At 40.5% G+C, this 22246-nt stretch overlaps 1 protein-coding gene across 19 annotated transcripts in view; it reads right to left on the reverse strand.

Annotated features, from left to right (window-relative positions):
* The window catches only part of SUPT20H (SPT20 homolog, SAGA complex component), a 62865-nt gene that overhangs the window by 2745 nt on the left and 37874 nt on the right, over positions 1-22246 (reverse strand). For 3 of the 19 annotated variants that reach the window (XM_074959748.1, XM_074959740.1, XM_074959732.1), the window contains exons 15-24: positions 21721-21753; positions 20381-20498; positions 18161-18269; positions 17743-17901; positions 15634-15946; positions 13558-13712; positions 10364-10419; positions 8351-8485; positions 1020-1125; positions 324-451 (exon numbers count right to left, since the gene is read on the reverse strand). In XM_074959748.1, the coding sequence (XP_074815849.1) occupies positions 324-451; positions 1020-1125; positions 8351-8485; positions 10364-10419; positions 13558-13712; positions 15634-15946; positions 17743-17901; positions 18161-18269; positions 20381-20498; positions 21721-21753 (1312 nt within the window). Of the gene's footprint in view, positions 1-323; positions 452-1019; positions 1126-8350; positions 8486-10363; positions 10420-13557; positions 13713-15633; positions 15947-17742; positions 17902-18160; positions 18270-20380; positions 20499-21720; positions 21754-22246 lie in introns of those variants that run through there. The other 16 variants (XM_074959795.1, XM_074959823.1, XM_074959788.1 and 13 more) reach the window with 11 other exon arrangements.

The raw sequence follows: 22246 nt of genomic DNA on the forward strand, positions 1-22246 counted from the left end.
CAATGTGTTCGAATTTAACTACGCACTCGACATGCTGTTGCTTCAAAATCCTAATGGCACCTGGCCAAGCTTATTTAGTAACGTGCCACAAGCACTCCTTGAATGTTGTCAAATCAGGAAAGTGGATGGCTTTAATGTATAAAAATAAATTCAGTGCTCCAAGTTGATAGAACAAGAGGAATCGGATCTCTCAGTTTAGTTTGCCACACTGCAGCATTTTTAAAATTCCATATGGTATTAGTAAAAGTCTAAGGGCAGCATTTTTGTTTTTGGAGCTGAGAATTGTATTTTTTTATGCAATCAGAGCGAAGTTGCTGGATTACTTGTATCTGTTGCTGCTGCTGCTGCAAGGCTTGTTGTTGTTGCTGCTGTAAGGCAGAGGAGAGCTGGAGTCTCTGCTGAGGAAGGCTTTGCCCACGTCTGTTCACGGCAGAGCCAAGCTGAGACAACACTACGAAAAGGAGAAGGGGAAAGCAGGCAGGTCAAAGAGGTTGGGTGGAGGTTGTCAGGGTTAGGAAAGGAAGACATAGGAATAGAGTGTAACAGAAAGGGGATCAGTAGAATTAGAGTAAAATCAGAAACAGTGCAGAATAAAGTATACACTGTATAGACACTGTTAGTTGGAACATGCAATTAGCTTATGAAGAGCTTGTGGACATGAAACAAATTTCTCATACTGGACTTTAAGCAGACAGTTTAAAGAAATACTCCTTAATGAAGTTTGGTATGGAAGCTTTGTACAGTTTTGGCAGGAATTGTTCCATGTGATTTAAAGACTATTCAGTTTACGAAACTACCATACACAAGACAAAGAAGCAGAAAAGTGCATGCTTTTAATTTGCAAGTCAAATTAAGTGCAACATCTTTTATGTGATCCACACACTGTTGTGATAACTTGATATGTGATTTGCTTTAATCAGAGTAAGGGGAAGGCTTATATTAAACACCAAACTTCATTCCAGTATGAAATTTATCAATGTCACTAAAAAAAACCAGAAGGAAACTCTGCCAACACATACCTGCTGCTTGAGGTTGCATAAAGCTCCCCACTCCAGTAAGGTTAATAACAGCGGCTTGCTGGGCAGATAAGGCTTGGTCTTGATTGGCTGGACATTGCTCAGCACTCTGGCAAAAATGAGAAGCTTGATACTTATTGTGGAACTTTTGTGCCATTGAATAAATAAATTAAAAAAATCAGCATGAAAAGATATGAGTACCGCTTTTATTTCCCTTTTAAAAAACTCATTCTGCCTTTTATAGTGTTAAATACTGGTAATGGAGTGACTATTCAGATATGTACAGCAGCCATTATGTGCTCTATACTAGCTCTTCAATAATTTTGGATTCTATAACGTATTTTACATACATGGGAAATGTTTTCCAGGACATTAGGATTGTGTGTGTTCTTTAACAGAAGTCCCATGGCATCTCTGGCTGCACCATGGGCAACCTGCTAGTAATAACTATAGTTTGGATCCAATCAGGTGGTACTTCATCTCCTAATCCTGCAAGAATCTGTATTGCACCTGAAATGGTGGTCCACATGCAATCCAGAGGCAAGAATACTAATCACTGAGCCATCTATAGACCCGAAACATCAGGAAAAAAAGTGAAGATTGTGTCATCCTCTTTTATCTCAAAAAAAACCCACCCCAGTAATATTCTGAAAGCAACAGCTTCACTCAGGAACAAAATGACTCCACACACCTCCATTCATTTCTTACACAGATTGGATCGTGAGAGGATTGATCAAATGTCAGTTGAAGTCAATGTGTATTGGATCATGCGCTACACTAGGATACCCACATGCATGATTCTTTAAGTACACACATGGAATGAAAATGTTGTCTGAGTACATCTTACATGATTCAAACAGACTTGTAACACACACCAAACTGCCACCCTCCCCAAACAAAACACCAAGCATTCGCTTCAGTTGTAAGAAGGCAGAACTTGTGACTGGGCTGGTAAATTGTCATGTGTTATGCAAGGTTTCTTTAAGAGAACCATACTAAATAATCACTGTACTAAAGAAATAGTAAAAAGAAAAGGAGGACTTGTGGCACCTTAGAGACTAACAAATTTATTTGAGCATAAGCTTTTGTGAGCTACAGCTCACTTCATCGGATGCATGCAGTAGAAAATACAGTGGGGAGATTTATATACACAGAGAACATGAAACAATGGGTTTTACCATACACACTGTAACCAGAGTAATACACTATTACCAGCAGGAGAGCGGGTGGGGGGGGGAGCTGTTTTCAAAGTTTTTTTGTTGAAGAATTGCCACTTTTAGGTCTGTAATTGAGTGACCAGAGAGATTGAAGTGTTCTCCAACTGGTTTTTGAATGTTATAATTCTTGACGTCTGATTTGTGTCCATTTATTCTTTTACGTAGAGACTGAATTTTTCCACTGAATGCATCTGATGAAGTGAGCTGTAGCTCACAAAAGCTTATGCTCAAATAAACTGGTTAGTCTCTAAGGTGCCACAAGTACTCCTTTTCTTTTTGCGAATACAGACTAACACGGCTGCTACTCTGAAACCTGTCATTATGCAAGGCACTGAATTTAGCTGTATGGAGTGGAAATCTATCAATTTCATGAAAAAACTCAGATACAGACAGACACTGTCTTCCTTTCCAAATGCAAACAGATGGACATCATACCAAAAGGTAAAAAATCCATTACAATCTACATACCACACAGACTATGCTGACAGCTTGTGCCACACGCTCTCAAAGAAACTGCGGAACGACCTGATCAACATCCTCTACAGCAAACAGGGAAAGATTAAGAATGAGCTCTCAAAACTGGATACTCTCATAAAAAAACAACCTTCGACACAAACTTCCTCGTGGCTGGACTTTACAAAAACTAGACAAGCCATTTACAGCATACACTTTGCTTCTCTACAAAAGAAAAAGGACACTAAACTATCTAAACTACTACATGCCACAAGGGGCCACAACAGTGGTTCCCTTAACCCACCCAGCAATATTGTTAATCTATCCAACTATACTCTTAGCACAGCTGAAGAATCTGTCCTATCTCGGGGCCTCTCGTTCTGTCCCTCCACCCCCACGAACATGATACAGTTCTGTGGTGACCTAGAATCCTATTTTCGACGCCTCCGACTCAAGGAATATTTCCAGCACACCTCTGAACAACATACTAACCCACAGAGACTTTCCTACCAAGACTACAAAAAGAAGGATTCTGGGTGGACTCCTCCTGAAGATCGAAACAACAGACTGGACTTCTACATAGAGTGCTTCCGCCGACGTGCACGGGCTGAAATTGTGGAAAAGCAGCATCACTTGCCCCATAACCTCAGCCGTGCAGAACACAATGCCATCCACAGCCTCAGAAACAACTCTGACATCGTAATCAAAAAGGCTGACAAAGGAAGTGCTGTCGTCATCATGAATAGGTCGGAATATGAACAAGAGGCTGCTAGGCAGCTCTCCAACACCACTTTCTACAAGCCATTCCCCTCTGATCCCACTGAGGGTTACCAAAAGAAACTACAGCATTTGCTCAAGTAACTCCCTGAAAAAGCACAAGAACAAATCCGCGCAGACACACCCCTGGAACCCCGACCAGGGGTATTCTATCTGCTACCCAAGATCCATAAACCTGGAAATCCTGGACGCCCCATCATCTCAGGCATTGGCACCATGACAGCAGGATTGTCTGGCTATGTAGACTCCCTCCTCAGGCCCTACGCTACCAGCACTCCCAGCTATCTTCGAGACACCACTGACTTCCTGAGGAAACTACAATTCATCGGTGATCTTCCTGAAAACACCATCCTGGCCACTATGGATGTAGAAGCCCTCTACACCAACATTCTACACAAAGATGGACTACAAGCCTTCAGGAACAGTATCCCCGATAATGTCACGGCAAACCTGGTGGCTGAACTTTGTCCTCACCCATAATTGTTTCACATTTGGGGACAATGTATACCTTCAAATCAGCGGCACTGCTATGGGTACCCGCATGGCCCCACAGTATGCCAACATTTTTATGGCTGACTTAGAACAACGCTTCCTCATCTCTCGTCCCCTAATGTCCCTACTCTACTTGCGCTACATTGATGACATCTTCTTCATCTGGACCCATGGAAAAGCAGCCCTTGAGGAATTCCACCATGATTTCAACAATTTCCATCCCACCATCAACCTCAGCCTGGACCAGTCCACACAAGAGATCCACTTCCTGGACACTACGGTGCTAATAAGCAATGGTCCCATAACCACCACCCTATACCGGAAACCTACTGACTGCTGTTCCTACCTACATGCCTCCAGCTTTCATCCAGACCACACCACACGATCCATTGTCTACAGCCAAGCTCTATGATACAACCGCATTTCCTCCAACCCCTTGGACAGAGACAAACACCTACAAGATCTCTATCAAGCATTCTTACAACTACAGTACCCACCTGCTGAAGTGAAGAAACAGACTGACAGAGCCAGAAGAGTACCCAGAAGTCACCTACTAGAGGACAGGCCTAACAAAGAAAATAACAGAACGCCACTAGCCATCACCTTCAGCCCCCAACTAAAACCTCTCCAACGTATCATCAAGGATCTACAACCTATCCTGAAGGACGACCCATCACTCTCACAGATCTTGGGAGACAGGCCAGTCCTTGCTTACAGACAGCCCCCCAACCTGAAGCAAATACTCACCAGCAACCACACAGCACACAACAGAACCACTAACCCAGAAACCTATCCTTGCAACAAAGCCCGTTGCCAACTGTGTCCACATATCTATTCACGGGACACCATCATAGGGCCTAATCACATCAGCCACACTATCAGAGCTTGTTCACCTGCACATCTACCAATGTGATATATGCCATCATGTGCCAGCAATGCCCCTCTGCCATGTACACTGGTCAAACTGGACAGTCTCTACGTAAAAGAATAAATGGACACAAATCAGACGTCAAGAATTATAACATTCAACAACCAGTCGGAGAACACTTCAGTCTCTCTGGTCACTCGATTACAGACCTAAAAGTGGCAATTCTTGAACAAAAAAACTTCGAAAACAGACTCCAACAAGAGACTGCTGAATTGGAATTAATTTGCAAACTGGATACAATTAACTTAGCCTTGAATAGAGACTGGGAGTGGATGGGTCATTACACAAAGTAAAACTATTTCCCCATGTTTATATCCCATCCCGCCCCGCCCCCCCTGTTCCTCAGACGTTCTTGTCAACTGCTGGGAATGGCCCACCTTGATTATCACTACAAAAAGCTCCCCCCAACCCGCTCTCCTGCTGGTAATAGCTCACCTTAAGTGATCACTCTGGTTACAGTGTGTATGGTAACACCCATTGTTTCATGTTCTCTATGCATATAAATCTCCCCACTGAATGCATCTGATGAAGTGAGCTGTAGCTCACAAAAGCTTATGCTCAAATAAATTTGTTAGTCTCTAAGGTGCCACAAGTACTCCTTTTCTTTTTGCGAATACAGACTAACACGGCTGCTACTCTGAAGCCTAAAGAAATAGTGTTATAAGGTTAGGACATACTGAGAATACCATAAAAAAAAAAAGACTGACAAAGCTGTAAAATGATGGTACCAACCTCTCAACAAAAACCTACAGAAATTTGTGATAAATGTACTGGTATGTATATTTTGCACTAATGCAATAAAAAGTGTTATTTTGATTATTTCTTTACTAAACATTTAGATTTCAGCTCAATTTAATTTACATGCTGGAAGAAACTAAGTTAGGATTTCCTTGTACAGATGTTGAACTATGAAGAGTATTGGCTTACTGATCAAAGAACAAAGTAATTACAAACTAACAGATTCCACAGTTGGATTCCAAATGCCTTAAGAATACATCTACAGCAGTCTGCTGTCACACCACCACACAACAGCTTAAACACCTGTGTGAACAGAGATGATACTGTAAGAGAACTTTTCGGCCATGTGGGATTCCAGGAAACGGACGTTACCTCGTAAGAGAGACCAGTTGGGTGAGGTAATATCTTTTATTGGACCAATTTCTGTTGGTGAGAGAGACAAGCCTTTGAGCCACACCGAGCTCTTCTTCAGGTCTGGGAAAGGTACTCCCAGCATCACAGCTACATGCATGGTGGAACAGATTGTTTAGCACAAGTAGTTAGCACATATTGTAAGGGACCATTCAAGGTAGAGCCTGTTACCTCGTAAGTGAGCTTAGTGTCAGTCTAATACTTTATGTAGTATTCAGAACCACCTTACTGATGATTCTTCCATACTATTCGAAATAAAATTATTTTAAGATAAACTGATCTAGGTATCTGGGCTGAAGGCAGAGACTAACTAGCACACACAAAAGGCCTCTGCAGGAAGACTAGAAAGGAGCTGGTAACTACACTGGTAGATGGGATACAAAAGTAGAGCAGACTGTACTTTTCCTTTCCTAAATTGGCCACATGTGGGCACGGTGAGAACTAAATACCCTATCAGATAGGGGAAGGTCTTGATGCTCCAAGGGAAGGGGATTTGGCATATGAGAATGGATTGAGGTTAGTCTACAACAGAGTTTAGAAGTTTTTACAAAGAAATCATCTATAAAGATTAACTCTTTTCACAGTGATTGTACGTGCTGCCTCAGCTTCCCACCTGTCTACAATCATCCAAGATGACAATCTACAATTTTAGGGCCAAATGCAGCCCTACCCTTTGCTAGCACAGAAATGCCAACTCAAATGAAATGGCTAAGAGGTAAGCCAACTGCGAACTGACAGGGCTAGGAAGAAATGCTGGTTTATTCTACAGTAGCGGGTTTCACGTGTATTCCTCTAACGCAGCTGTTACTGGTCATTGTAAGAATCGGGACAAAGGAGTAACTGGAGCACTACTCTGATGCAGCATGGCAATTCCTGTGCTGTAGTTCTGTGTATGGAGGGGCAAGAACACACTTCCCTCACATACCGAATGACTTCTGTCCACATTAGTGCAGGACGGTGCAAGGCCAGGTTATCTGCCATGTCAAAAAATCACCAGTCCTAACCGTTCCTTTTCTGCAAGGGGAGAGAGGAGCCACGGCTCCAGCTATAACTACAGCCTGCGTGTATAGCAGTGGCAACAAAATCGCTGCACTCTTCATGAGGTTTCCTTTCTCCTTAACCTGATTGAGATCTTTTGTGTAAAGGCCCATTTATTTGTTGTTCTGGGGAAAAGGAGAGACACCATTTAATCCATGCATTGTAACTGCCGCAGAAAACTTCTACAATCTTCCAACTAATCCTGTAACCTTTGAAAGACTCACTGACATATCTAGATTTCTACAACATTCAGAGATCCCATTCCTCACAAGTAACTGATAACCAGTCAGTTGTCAATGAAATGTTTAGTAGATGTAGTTTTAAATAAGATTTTATTAGCCCTGTCTTCATGCAGGACTAAATCAGCTTATGACTTAAAATCAGCTCTTTAAGTCATAGATAGACAAAAAGTTATGTTCATTTAAAATCCAAAGTATGCTAAGTTTCCAATACTCTGTAACTAAAAGCCTCCTTACCCAACATGCATGTGAATGTTAAAAAACAAAATTCTCTTTTGATCTGAAATTAACAATTTTTAAGGCCAAAGAGGAGATGTTTCTGACAAAATAAAAAGGGGAGTCAAAGTGGAGTTTAGAATGCAATGGGTCTTTCAATTTAAATTATACTATATGAAGGCTTATTTAATTTTAAGGCTAGCAAATTCATACAAACCTATGCAGTTGACATCCTATAGTAAGTGTAAACAGAAAAGGAGTACTTGTGGCACCTTAGAGACTAACCAATTTATTTGAGCATAAGCTTTCGTGAGCTACAGCTCACTTCATCGGAAAGCTTATGCTCAAATAAATTGGTTAGTCTCTAAGGTGCCACAAGTACTCCTTTTCTTTTTGCAAATACAGACTAACACGGCTGTTACTCTGAATCCTATAGTAAGTGTGCAAGGCATAATATGAACCACCGGAGGGCTATGCTATCTTTGTCAGTTCTTTGCTAATTAAAACACAGTTAAGCAATACAGGAACTGTTAGAAGCAAACCATAATGGTCTTTTCAGTATTGTCATGACTACAGAGCTGAAAGGACAGTGGACTAACTGGGCAACACAACTTATTTTTATATTCCTATATCTTGTAAAAGGAGAAATTATGAATGACTTTTACCATCCAAAAATAGATCCTTGCTATTTAGTAAACTAGTATTGTTCATCTCCTCTTCCTTTAAACAACTACTCCAATCAACCACTCACCACCTGAAAGGTATAATCATTTGGGAGTAAACTATGCAGTTCAACAGTTTTCCAATGTATTTATGCACTCTTACTGAGGGTAACTGGCACACCTGGTCTCCCTGCTGTTGAGGACTAGAGGTTGCAGGCTGCGGGGACTGCTGCTGTGGAGAGAACTGTGAGAGCTGTTGCTGCTGAAGTGGGTTGAAAATAAGTGAACCACCTGGAAGCTGTTACAGATTAAAAAACAAAAGACATAATGCAATCAAATTCATGAGCCTGCCATTCTCCAGGGATAAGCACAAATAAAGATCTAGATATTAAATTACTTCTTGCAGCTATTTTAAAAATGCTGCTGTTTTTGAAAAGGCCCCATTTTTCAGAAATAGAGTTTCCATAAGTTGTACCCTTAGATTCCTCGGGAGAAAAGTATATTATTGTCATTGTTCGACTTAAATACAATTGTGCAGATTTTATACATCGCTAATAAAAATGTAGGTTAATGGATATCTGTAACATCAGAATACTTCATTAATTCCATGTTTAAACCATTTTATTCTATTTGGATGAAGGCTTCCTAGTAATAAATTGTGGAGAATCGGATGTAACAGATATTAATTAAATATGGGGCCTATTTCCTCTTGCTTACTCCAGTTTTACCAACTGCACAGATTTCAACTGAATTATTCTTGATTTATATCAGTGTAAGAGAGAGGAGATTCAAGAGCATAGCCTGAAATTACAGCCTGAAGAGCACAGCCAGAAAATACAAGCATTTCACGACTATCTTCATAATCTCTCACGCACATACAATGCAAAGAACCGTTACTGCAATATGAAGGTTACACAATTAAACTCTCAAGGAAGACAAGAAATGTAAAAGTTCCAAGATCAAAGTTAAATTATCATACTAAGTCCTCCATAGTTTGTAATATATATTTTAAAACAAACAGTGTGATTGCAAGCTGCACATTTAACCAGGACTGGAAGAGTCCCTATACAGATATAACTGTGACTTGTGCATTTGTGAACTGCACTGAGTTTAACTGTGCAACCTGACTCTTTATTTACATTTCATTTCCTAGGGCCACATCCCCTGGTCTACTAAATTCTGTGTAAGTGGCACTAAGTGGACTTAAAACAGCTGACTACAGTCAGTGGAGAATTCCCTCCTTGGCAGAGGAACTCTCCTGACACTGTCTCCTGTGCCAGCCACGCCCCATACTCCTGGCAGGGGAGAGTACAGGAAAGCAGCATGGGGTGTGGCTGGCACAGGAGACCGTGTCAGAGGAGAGTTCCTCTGCCAAGGAGGGAATTCTCCACTGACTGTAGCATGGGGGAATCAATCCTATTCTGATGTAAGGTTCCTGAAGGATCTTGCACCACTGGTGTAATTTAGAGCTGCTCCTTTGCAGCTCTAAATTGTGCTGGACCTGATAGCTGCCCCCACCCAGCCCTGCCTTTGATCAGATCTCAGAGGCAATCAAGAATTTTCCCCCTTGGATTTTATTTTTTGTTTAAATTAAAGAAGTTTATTCAGAGTTTGTAAACTCCTTGTCTGGAACTATTTGTGTTGCGTAGCTTTCTATTTCTGGTAATAGAGACTACAAGTGCACATGCACAGTTCATCTTTCTTAAGCCCTATGCTGGTTAATTTACAGGGGATTTCCATTGCACTGTTAATTTTGCAGTTTTCAAATAATCATAACTAAAAATGAAAACAACTACTTTTCAGTGAAAGCAAAGGCTGAAAAATGGAAGCCTTTAGTATGCAATTAGCCACTTGAATTCAATTTTTCAAATTTCACTATTTCTACAGCTTATTTTATGTTATTCAAGACTGTTGATTTGTTAGTGGTGGAAGGATGGCCTCAGGTTTGCTGTTTTATAGGCTGATTTTAGTTATCTTTTAAGGCACCTATTCTCTTAGCATAGACCTTTTCTTGTCTTATGCATTCAAATTAAAATAATAAAATGAAACATTTACAATAAATGGCATGTCTCTGAACACCTGGCTCTAAGGAGCTGGAGGTCTATGTGACCAAAAGCACTTAACACATCTATATAGAATAATGCAAAGAATTATTGTGTCCAAATACATTAATTACCTGTAGTAGATTTAAGGGCCGAAGACCTGAAGCATTTTTTAAACCAAAAGGGCTGCCTGTTAATTAAAAGTAGGCAACCATTACTTAGTTAGATGTACATCATCAAATCAAATACATCACACCATACCATGCCAATGGGATTATTTCTAAACACTCCAAGGTTGCAACATGGCAAGGTTAAGTTTTAAACTTAAACAGCGTATTGTATTTTCTCTATAAAAGTGTAAATTGCATGATTATCCAGACGCAGCTCAGGGAAACAGACTGATTAGAAAGAAAGTTCTACCAATATTAAACATGGTATATTGCAAATACTACTACTGTGTTTGGACTAGATAAAGTATGCAGAGAGCATCCTAGCAGATGTTCTGTAGTTCTTCCTCTATTTTTAAAATACATTACAATTTGCATCCCACACATGGACGTGTCTGGAATCTCAATGAAACAGCAGTTACTGATAGCTGCATTAGCGAGAGGAAAATATTGAAATACAGCAAATTATAATGGCTTGTTTTGGAAGATCTTCAAGTCCAAAAGCATTATTGGGAGGATAAACATCTAACAAACATTAGGTGTTTTTCTGTCCTGTTTTCAAGAAGGTTGGAGCCTAAGAGCTTAAACACTTCTCATTAAGGAATGTTGAAGCATATTGATTTCTACAGTTATATTTTATGGCAGTTAAGAAGCTAAAAACACACTTAGAATAAAACACAGTCTAGTAAAAGAATAAGGGCCTGAAGCACTGAAGTGTGGGTCCTCTTCCTAAATTCTGGGATGTTTTCATATTTTACTTTTCTTGTAGTAGTGATGACTGCCATATTCACTTCTGAACTTGCAACGTAACCTACCTCAAAAACTCCCTTGATGGGTGATCCAAATGTATAACCAGATGTATAATACATCTCCCTAACATAGCCTAGGGTTGCCAGGTGTCCAGTTTTTGACCAGAACGCCTGGTCGAAAAGGGACCCTGGCGAGACTGTTCAGCACCGCGGGGCTAAGGCAGGCTCCCTGCCTACCATGGTTCCGCGCAGCTCCCAGAAGCAGCAGCATGTCTCCGCTCCGGCTTCTAGGTGCAGAGGCAGCCGGGGGCTCCGCACACTGCCCCCACCTGAAGTGCCAGCTCTGCAGCGCCCACTAGCCAGGAACTGCAGCCAATGGGAGCTGCGAGGGCAGTGCCTGCGGACAGGGGCAGCACACAGAGCCGCCTGGCCACGCCTCCGCGTAGGAGGGACATTCTACTGCTTTTGGGAGCCGCCTGAGGTAAGCACCGCCTGAAGCCTGAACCCCTCCCGTGCCCCAGCCCTCATCCTCCTCCCACTGTCCATACCCCTCAATCCCAGCCCGGACAACCCTCCTGCACCCCTAACCCCTCATCCCCAACCCCTGCACCCCAGCCACAGCCCCCATCCCCCGGCACCCCAAACCCCTGCCCCAGCCCTGATCTCCCTCCCGCCATCCGAACTCCTCATCCCAGCCCGCAGCCCCCTCCTACACCCCAAATCCTCAACTCCAGCCCCACCTCAGAGCCTGCACCCCCAGTCAGAGCTCTCACATCCCCCTACACTAGCCGGGAGCCCCCTCCCACACTCTGAACCCCTCAGCCCCAGCGGCCTCTCCCACACCCTGAAATCCTGATTTCTGGCCTCACCCACAGCCAGAGCCTTCACCCCTCCCGCAACCCAATCCCTTGAGCCAGCCTGGTGAAAATGAGCGAGTGAGTGAGGGTGGGGAGAGCGAGAGATGGGGGGGGGAATGGAGAGAGTGAGGGCATGGCCTTGGAGAAGGGGTGGGGCATCAGAGGAGGGACAGAGCTCAGAGGAGGGGCGGGGCCTCAGCGGATGGGCAGGGCAAGGGTGTTCATTTTTGTGTGAGTAGAAAGTTGGCAACCCTAACCTAGCCCCTTAAAATAACTATTTCAGACACACTCAACCTCAGCTGACCTGGGGACTAAGAAGGCAGAGATACTCCCCAAATTCAGTGTGGCCTACATCCTAAAAGGGGTGCCAGCAGCTCAGATTTAGGTGCCACTGCAATCTACAACACCTGCCCCCCTCAGCTGCCGTCTAAATGTAAAAGTTGCCTAGGCATCTAAGTTTCTGCCTCTGGTCATGCGCACTTCACTCTAGGTGTCCAGACACATATGCTGCACACCTCTGCCCCAGTGTGATCTACAAACCAGGAAAAGAGAGGCAGGCAAATGCCTATCTTGCCTTTTGGCCTGATCCAAACATACTCAGAACACACTTGTCAGATCAGGCTCCATTCAAAATCCAGCCGTGGCAGGGCCACCTTACCTATAACTTCTAGCACAGCGGTTAGAGCACTCACCTGGGATGTGGGAAACCTAGGTTCATTCTCCCCTCTGCCTGAGGGCTAGAAAACATTTGAACAGGGGGTTCCCACCTCTCAGGAGAGTGCTCTAACTGCTGAGGTATGTGTAATTTTGATGTGGGTTCACCCTCAGTCTCTCCAGTTGAAGCTGTTCCACTTTGGATAAATAGTCATTGGGCCAGAGAGAGAATGACCCTACATCCTGGCAGGTAGCACACTTAGCCGGGTGGTGGCTAACGCTGGGTCCAGTCCCCATGCACCAATGAGTCTATAATTATTTATCCATAGTGAAACAGCTTTGACACAAGAGACTAAGGCAGGCCCATAGCAGAAGGTCCCAAAGCCTAGCGGTTAGGGACATGGAAGACCCCTCTTCAAATCCTTTCTTCCCATCAGCTGGGGTGGGAATTGAACCTGGGTCTCCCACATTCTGGATGAGTGCTGTCTCCACTGGGCTACCATCTCTTCCTCCCTCTAGAGAGGGGTTTAAGACAAACTCCTCTCATCAGCATCTCCCATTGGCTAGTTAGGCAGCTCCCCATCTAGCATGCTGGCTTTTGTGGATCCCATTCTTAGGCACTTATTTCCCCCCACTTCATTGCATAGGGAGTCTAGGTGCCTAACTTAGGCCTTGTGGATGCCAATGTTGTTCTTGTGATTTTCTAGGCACCTGAGTGTTGAAATCCCTAAGTCCCTTTGTGGATTCAAGCCTGAATGTACACACTATCCATTCACTGGCGCACTTAAATTCTTCTGCCCACTGTTTTCATATTCTACTTTCACTGCAGTTAAAGGACTCTTGCTATTTAACCTGATCTGAACGTTTCCTCATGACAGCTTTTTACCTGATTCCTACTAACCTGTTTGAGAGGCAGAGTGCATTGCAGCTGGCAGCGCATTTGGCACCAGACCTCCTGATGGTAAAATGCCACTCAGATTTATACCTGCAGGGGTTATGGCACCAGTATTACACCCCAGCATAGGGTTTGAGCCACTCATCAATGTCTGTGCTCCACTGTAGAAGAGGAAAGAAAACACATTAAATCCAAGTGGCAGAAATGTGTGTGAACAACTAGATTTTTGCCTTCCAGTCTTTGACAACACAATCAACAGTTCGCATTAAATGAGGTTAAAATTAAGGTGACTGATCAGAACAACATTAATCAATCAATAGGGTGACTATAAATCACAAACTAACATTGAATGTTACAGCTGAGTGTGAAACGTGCTATGTGTTCTCTACAACCCAGACATCAAGGCATCTTAGAAAAACACATAAAGGAGTAGCATAAAGTACCTAGGATTTGGAATATATAGGTCCTTATCCTACCCTCGTTCTGTGCACACAACTCACTCTGATATCAGTGATCATGGGGAGAATAAAGTGTACAGGTTTTTTTTATTCTAAGCCTGTAGTGTTTCTAAATACAAAGACTAACACAACCTTAAATACAGCAGCACTGACAGGACATAAAAGCTGGAGACCAGGCTCATGTTTTCCTTCAGCAACTTGAAAAAATCTGTTTAATGGATTTGGAGTGATGAGTTGCTGCTGGACAGTTCAGATGAGTAATTCACACATCTGACATTGTTAGGTTGCACTCTGTGTTTTACACAAAAGAACGCTACTTTAATTTAATAGATATCTACCTTGGTAATAACAGAATAAATTCCACTGTTGGCAGAAGTGCTTTTAAAAAATACAGAATAATATTTAAGTCTCAGAATAAGTGTAAAAATGCTTAATAAAGTTAAGTAATCATAAATCAAATTCACTGATGTTCCATTTAAGGCAACAAACAAAAGGAAGTATTTTTTTTATACAACGCATGGTCAATCTGTTGAAATCTTTGCCAGAGGATGTTGTGAAGGCCAAGACTATAATAGTGTTCAAAAAAGAACTAGATAAAAATATGGAGGATAGGTCCATCAATGGCTATGAGCCAGGATGGGCAGGGATGGTGTCCCTATCTTCTGTTTGCCATAAGTTGGGAATGGGTGACAGGGGATGGATCACTTGATGATTACCTGTTCTGTTCATTCCCTCTGGGGCACCTGGCATTGGTCACTATCAGAAGACAAGATACTGGACCAGATGGACCTTTGGTCTGACCCAGTATGGCGGTTCTTAAGTTCTTCTTATAAACATTTTCTGCAGAGTGTTTCACTCACAAGGGCTTTTACACAGAATTTGTCTAATTATTTTTAATTTGGAATGGTTTGCATATTCCATTTCCTCTCTCATAATGATTAATAAAAAGATAACATTCAAGTGGAAAAATTGTAAGAACAAAATCCCAAGAGCTATCATAGTTTTTGTAGCTAGCTAAGCACTAGTGCAGGGATCGGCAGCCTTTGGCACGTGGCTCATCAGGGAAATCCGCTGGCGGGCTGGGACAGTTTGTTTACCTGCAGCGTCCACAGGTTCGGCCGATCGCAGCTCCCACTGGCCACGTTTCACCGTTCCAGGCCAATGGGGCTGCAGGAAGCGGCGGCTAGCACACCAGCCTACACTGTTTCCCGCAGCCCCCGTTGGCCTGGAACAGCAAACCGCAGCCATTGGGAGCTGCCATGGGCCGAACCTGCAGATGCTGCAGATAAACAAACCATCCCAGCCCGCCAGCGGATTTCCCTGACAGGCCACGTGCCAAAGGTGGCCGATCCCTGCACTAGTGCAATTAAACCCTATACATCTTAAAAACTCAAAGTACACAGTTCAGTGGTTCTCATTCAACTTCATCAGCATTCAAATACTGGGTTTCTTCTGTTTGAGCACCTCACAAAACTGCATTAACTCTGAATTACACCATTACAGAGTGAAACGATACATTTCCGTTGGACATCTTGAATAAAAACTGGCTTAATGAATATTGAACATTTCTGTAAATCAACATAAGGCAGGTTGTTAAGAAGCCACTAAAATAAAGTGAACTTACCACACAGAGCCCACTACATTGATGAAGTTAAGTCCTGCAGGGTTTGCCATGACCTGGGTGGAGGTGGTTCCTGTAGTAATGGATGTTACCATGGTGGAAAGAGGAATGGTCATTACAGGCAATGCCTGGCTCAGAGACATTTGCTGCTGAGCAAACGGGGTTAACAAAGTGGGCTGAGGGGTGAAGCCTGAATCTTGGGGAGTAGGGGTGGCAGAAGGGGTAATAGGAGTTGAGCTCTGAGCGTCAGGAGGGTGTGGGGTCGATGAAGGGGTGTTGTTTGGAGTAGGAGTAGATGGTTTAGGAGTTCCAGACCCTGCTCATTGAGAAAAATAAAAAGTGCTAGTTTGTTATAAAAGGCCAGTCCTTTTGTAAAATAAGGTTAATGGAATCTTATTTAGCACTGACAATTTGTTCCAGTTTTTATAGCAGCAAACTGCAAGTGTTAATTTCTACACGACACACGAGTGTTGCTGCACTCGCTCATTATTAAAGATGCAGTATATCACACAGAAACCCCATCACCATGCTTAACTCTTTAACCAAAACATAAATTTGTATCGTCCATTAAGCCCTTTTAAAATGTATAGTGCACTAAGTCATGACTCGTTGGAAATATTTTTAAGTCAATGTAGAACAATTTTTCTGAGTGACCATTTTAACCCAGTTAATGGTTTTGCTTCTAAAATGTCAAACATATAGTCTGTATGTACTGTCTGTATAACAGCATCATGTTAAAACATATGGAAAACAACAGATCCAACAAAGAACAGATAATAGTTTCAGTGATCAAATGGGGTCAATGGTAACCATCTAAATTCTATCATATAGATATCAATAACTGTATTTGCCAGATTTCTGTCAAATCACAAAAGAGAAAATAAAGTAAATGCTTTTGCAGGAGATAATACTGCATCTTTAAAAGTTACTGTGTAATTCCTTCTGCTTAAATGTAGAATGTATAGATAAATTTGTTGTGAATGCAGTATGCACAGTTTATCAATAGAAGAAACAAAAAACAGAAAAAGTAAAAAAACCCAAAAGCTCTTGAGGTGTTCTCTTTTTTAGCTTTCATGTCCTGCAGAAAGAAAGGAAAGAAATGTGAATGTCCAAAAGCTGTGACGAGAGCTTTACTTACAGTAACAACTGTGTGCAGTAGATTTACATAATCCATACCAGCAACATAAAAAGGTGTGAATAGAACTGTTAGAAAATTTACAAAATCTTTCTTATGTTTTTCTTTGTGCAAAACAAGAAGGCAGAAAAATTACACCTTTTGAGCTATCCAGAAGATTTTAAACTATTTAATGCAAAAAACATATATCACTGTGCAGCATACTGAAATGTTCAGTGTGCAATTAGTCATAAAAAAAAATGGGAAACTATAGCTGTGGTTTCTTTCGCTGTACAAATATGTTCATGAAAGGCCTCAAGACGCATATTTTAAAAACTGTTTATGATCTATCATTACAATAATCCTGTCATTGTTAATTAAAAAAAATCAAACTTAGATGTCACTCATTTTAGAAAATTACATTTTAACACCTGACATTATGGTGCTATAATAATCATTATTACACTTTAGTAATCAGCAATGATTTGTAAAACAGTGTTGGAGTGTTTTAAAAGATCATCTCATAGTTTATTGTATCACCACCTTGGGACTGATCAGGTTATATACATACACAGAGATACAACTGTACCAGCTCCTATGACATTTAAAAAGAATCAGTTGCTTAAATTATGTAAAAGCAAATTGGTCTCATATACTATTATTTTTACACTGGAGGAAAGAACCACACTTTGGAATCTTATATTGTCACATTAGCTATCAGGCTTTTTTAAAAAAAGAGAATCATACTGGTTGCATAAAATGTATTAAAACGTATACACAAAGGGTGCATACATATATATATATACAGAAAAACAAACACAATTACAGTAAACATAAAATACATACAGTCAACAAGAGACCTGCCTGAAGCTTTGCACAATTTATACAATTTAGAGTACACTGTACATTTAAGTTTCACCATTCCACTGGTTAAGTTTATCTCAAGAAGCATTATGCAAAAGCCTAAGATTTAATGGAGAATTTAGTTCGTGACTCACTTTGTGAAGAGCTCGCAGGAGACATGGCAGCTGGAGAAAGCATGCTAACTTGACTAAGATCCATAGACTGTTTCCGAGAAAGACTGGGAGGCTTAGAAGGAGGAGGAGGAGTTGGGGATTTTAGGTGGCCACTTGACTGCTGTGGACTAAAAATATTACCTGAAAAAGCACAATTAACACATGTTATGGTTCTGCGGAGGGATGCTAGTCAGAATATTTTCCATTATATACATCCTTGAACAATACTGTTTAATCAGAAAGCAGTAAGATCAGCTTTGAAAAACGCTCTCCATGACCTATAGAGGTAAAGTTTTCACATTATATTTAAAGTTATTACATTAAGTAGTGAAACCTCACACTTCAAAATAAGGGAAACAGACAGGAGGAGGGAGAGGATAAAAAGCTAAAAAGTATTTACCTGAAGAACTACTTCCTGAACTTGAAGGTAGTTTGATGGGAGGAGGTCGATGTTTTACACCCTTCCCCAATACTGAAGACTGCACGGACCCTGACAGACTCTCTGGCTGCTAAGAAGAAACAGAAATTAAAGATATATTAGCTCAATCTGAGATCACATTATATATGTTAGAAATAAGTAACTATTAAATTAAAGCATTTCTAGTAGAATTCTAAAGTAAAGCAATTTTCAGGAAGTGGTCTCCCTTTGTGGGAGACATTAGAAACACAATCTGTGATCCTTTTCAGATGCAGCTTTTGCCAAGAGAGGCCTCCAAACTAGTGGCAAAGTTAAAATAAAACAAACAATGGGAATTATATTGCTTCATTCCCTGTCCTGAATTCATTGCTAATGACATCCCAGGAGTAGAAGAATGACAGATGTACTCTTGAAAGAAAGGAAAACTTAGTCTTACAGATAAATTTGTCTGTCAATCCTGATCCACTTGGGATTCAGGGTACAGAACCAGAGTATGGGAACAGGAATATAAATACTTGGGTGAAATCCTGGCTCCCCTGAAATTGATGGGTGTTTTGCCATAATTGCACCATTATATTTAGAATGAAGGTGTTCTGCTTTTTGTTTCACCAATTATGAACAGAATTTTTTAAGATGAATTAATAAAGTTCAAGTATTGCCTTACAGCTATTCAAATGTGCAGTCCTGAATTACAAATGGCAGGCTACATAGAAGTTGGCTGTAATTGCCTCTAAATCCATGCAACTACTAGTTCAGATTGTCAGACAATCTGTTTCAGGGAAAATAAATTTACAGGTAAATGCCAAATATTTAATTTACATGCATGGAGTATAAATTCAGAATAGAAGAAGTATTATAAACATAGTGTCTGTTCTTTCAGGTTCAGGGAGATGACAGAACACACAGAAGACAATATCAGGTATACAACTTCAAAAACTCAATTTATTATTTGCATATTTATTTTTATTATTCTTAATAAAATTAGTGCTTGATATTTTCCCTCCTTGTCAAAGGAGTCAAAAGACTGTGACAGAGGAAATTAAGTCAGCCTTCTTCAGTGCCCTAGAAAAAACACCTAGTTAACTTTAACAATAAAATTAACCACATCACTAAAAAAAGTTAGAAGAGTAATTTCAGAAGTTTTTTTAGCTGAATTATGGTTCCTTTGAAGTTCTTTTCAAGTTGGGCACACATGCTAAGAGCTGATGCTTAGCTCTTTGTATTTTACAGAGTATACAATTCTGTGGTCTTTAATGGCTCTGAAAAGCAAACAGACACCATTCTCCTTTTATGTGCTTCTATTTTTTTCTTTAAAAATCCTTTAAGTTCCCGTTGATGATAAAAATAAAAACTAAGTGTTTAGGGTTACTTTTTCAAACTCCTTTCTTCACTATTCAAGATAACTGCTTAACCACTCATAGAGGATTATATAGTCAAAAAAGAAGGTGATCCACTGCTTCCTTGCTATGACTCTGCCGACTCCGGCAGAACTTAGTTCATGGCTAACAAACTGGACAGCTTTATTTATCTATTTAAAAAGAAGGGATGCTATAGGGCAGAACACAGATAGCCAGGAGGAAAGGAGCAGCAAAGCAGAAATGCTAGCTGAGGTCAAAAAAGAACTAGAGTAGTGGGATCAATCTAAAATGCTCAGCAGAGAAAACAAAACACATAGCCTGATGGGTCCATCAGCACCAAACTTTCAGCTATGGAAATTCCTGCCAGACATGTACAGAGGAATACACCCCTAAGAGCATGTATCCCTTAGAAGCATGTTGTCATTTTGAAATCTAATAAAAAAAAAAACTCCAAACCATTTTTATGAAGAGTTAACAGTTCAGGTACTACGCCTGCCTCCAAGTTCCCTTGCCAATTTTTAGATTGGTTTTAGAACTGTATTTTTCTGTCTTTAAAAATGCTTTTCTCTGCTCTGCTGCTGTATAAAAGACCTACATAAACTGAGAAAATGGACTATAGCAAAACACAGACACTGACTTTACACAGCATTATCAAAGACACAAAACTAAAAAAAAAAAGAAAATCTGAGAAAAACATTTTTCTCTAATTTCTTCCATTACAGACTTGTAACAATAGTAGATTTAAAAACTTCAGACAGATGTTTGCCCTTTGAGTCCCTTTAGGGAACTGTAAGTACTCAATAAGCAATTGTAAATGTAAGAAAGAAACATTTAGCAAACTCACTTCCATTTCCTTCCCTGGAGAAAGATGACTTAGGTTGACTGATCCACCTGAATTATGAACCATTTTCACTGGACATTTAGCTTCACTTTGAACTAGTTCCTGGTATTGGTTCACTACCCTGAAATACACCACTAAAGACTTCAGCACAAGATTTGAAAAAGCATTAACAATTTTGCACTATTTTTAACATTATACTGTTTGTTCTAGATGTAGATTAACTTGATTATATTCTAAATTTTCTTTGCCTACTTACTACTGTTTCACTTTTCTGAAATGCAAACTGCAAGCACATAGATAAAATGGTTTGAATTGTGATTCAGGTTTACTTTAAACTTCAGTAAATTGATCTGCAACATAACAACATTATATAGAAATATAGACTCCCTTACAGAGACAGCTGATGCCACAATATTTAAATTTTTTCTATCAGTTTGAAGAATAAAATATCCACTTGTGTAAAGCAGTGCTTCTCAACCCATGGGTTGCGATCCCCAGTGAGGTCACCAAAGGCAATCAGGGCTGTTGCAAGGCCCTGAAAATCCCATTACATTCTAAAGCAAAGAAAATTTCTCCACAGTACTGCCATGACACCCTTATCCCTCAAAGTCAAGTATTCGGTCAGCCTCTTGAAACACAAATAAATTATATAGGCTTAGCATTGTTACATTTTTCACTCCTACTTTTACCATAAATGTAAGGGGGTTGTGAAATTTTTTGACTTTGAATTAGGGGATGCCAACCAGAAAAGGTTGAGAAACATCAGTCTGGAGAAATCCACTGAGTATGGGAGAAGTCTTATAATAAACCACAGCAGATAACAGTAAACCTCTTATAGCTAAAATATACTGGGGGGACTATTTTTCCTCTTGCTGTAGGAGTGATGGAATACTTCTCACAATGCTATATCAATATTGCCTGAATAAAAAAATATTCAACTGATTTCTAGAAGAAGTTTTACACTACAGTTAAAGTTCAAAAGAACAACTCTCTTTGAAGATATACTTGATAGCATATTTATTTGTACAAAGTCTCAGGGCCAAATTCTTCTCTTGAATGCTCTCACCAGGCTACCACGGGAGGGTGCATCCAAAGGCATAGTATGGCCTTCAGAATTTAACAGAAAATGGGACAAGGTATGTGTAGTTATTCTCTTTCCGCAACCCTCCTCACAAACGTAAAGTGCAAGAGATGCTACGTTTTTAGTCTGGTTGCAGATCTTGACTGTTTCTATTTAATATCCATGTCACATGCCATTACTTCCATGCTAATGAAAGTAAGGTACATTATGGCTGAAAGGGACAAACCCGGGCTGTAAAAAAAGAAAGATATGAACTACTTACCTTTCAGCATCAGTCTTGGAGCCAATAAGGAACCTAAAATGTAAAACAATGTAGTTACTATTTTTGGAATTCAAGAGCTTTCCTCAAAGATCACAACTCTGAAAAACAGCAAAGAAATCACTCTCTTTTGGAATGGGATGCACTGCTGCCAGCTAATTGATGACAACAGTTAACACTTAAATCTTACTTGGTGGGCTGGAGACTACTGAAAGTATAAAACACTAACCCTGATTCATAATCACTAATACAATATATTTAGAGGGACACAATTAAGGTTGACAAGGATTTGAGGGTTTTATTATTTAAGAGTGAATCTACACCGATGTAAAAGACAAAATAATACCAGTTTTATATACCTAAAAACAGGAAGTGGCAGTTTGCTGTATACTCTATGCTGTTAAAAGTAGCATTGCATATTGTTTGTATTAAGCACCATGGCATTATACATTTGGTTTACATTTAGTAAAGAAATGTAACGTATATATGTTCTCATATAAGGAAAAAAATGTAAGAGCTCCAGCAATTA

The sequence above is a fragment of the Natator depressus genome, chromosome 1, assembly GCF_965152275.1.
Source record: "Natator depressus isolate rNatDep1 chromosome 1, rNatDep2.hap1, whole genome shotgun sequence".
Classification (NCBI taxonomy): Eukaryota; Metazoa; Chordata; order Testudines; family Cheloniidae; genus Natator; species Natator depressus.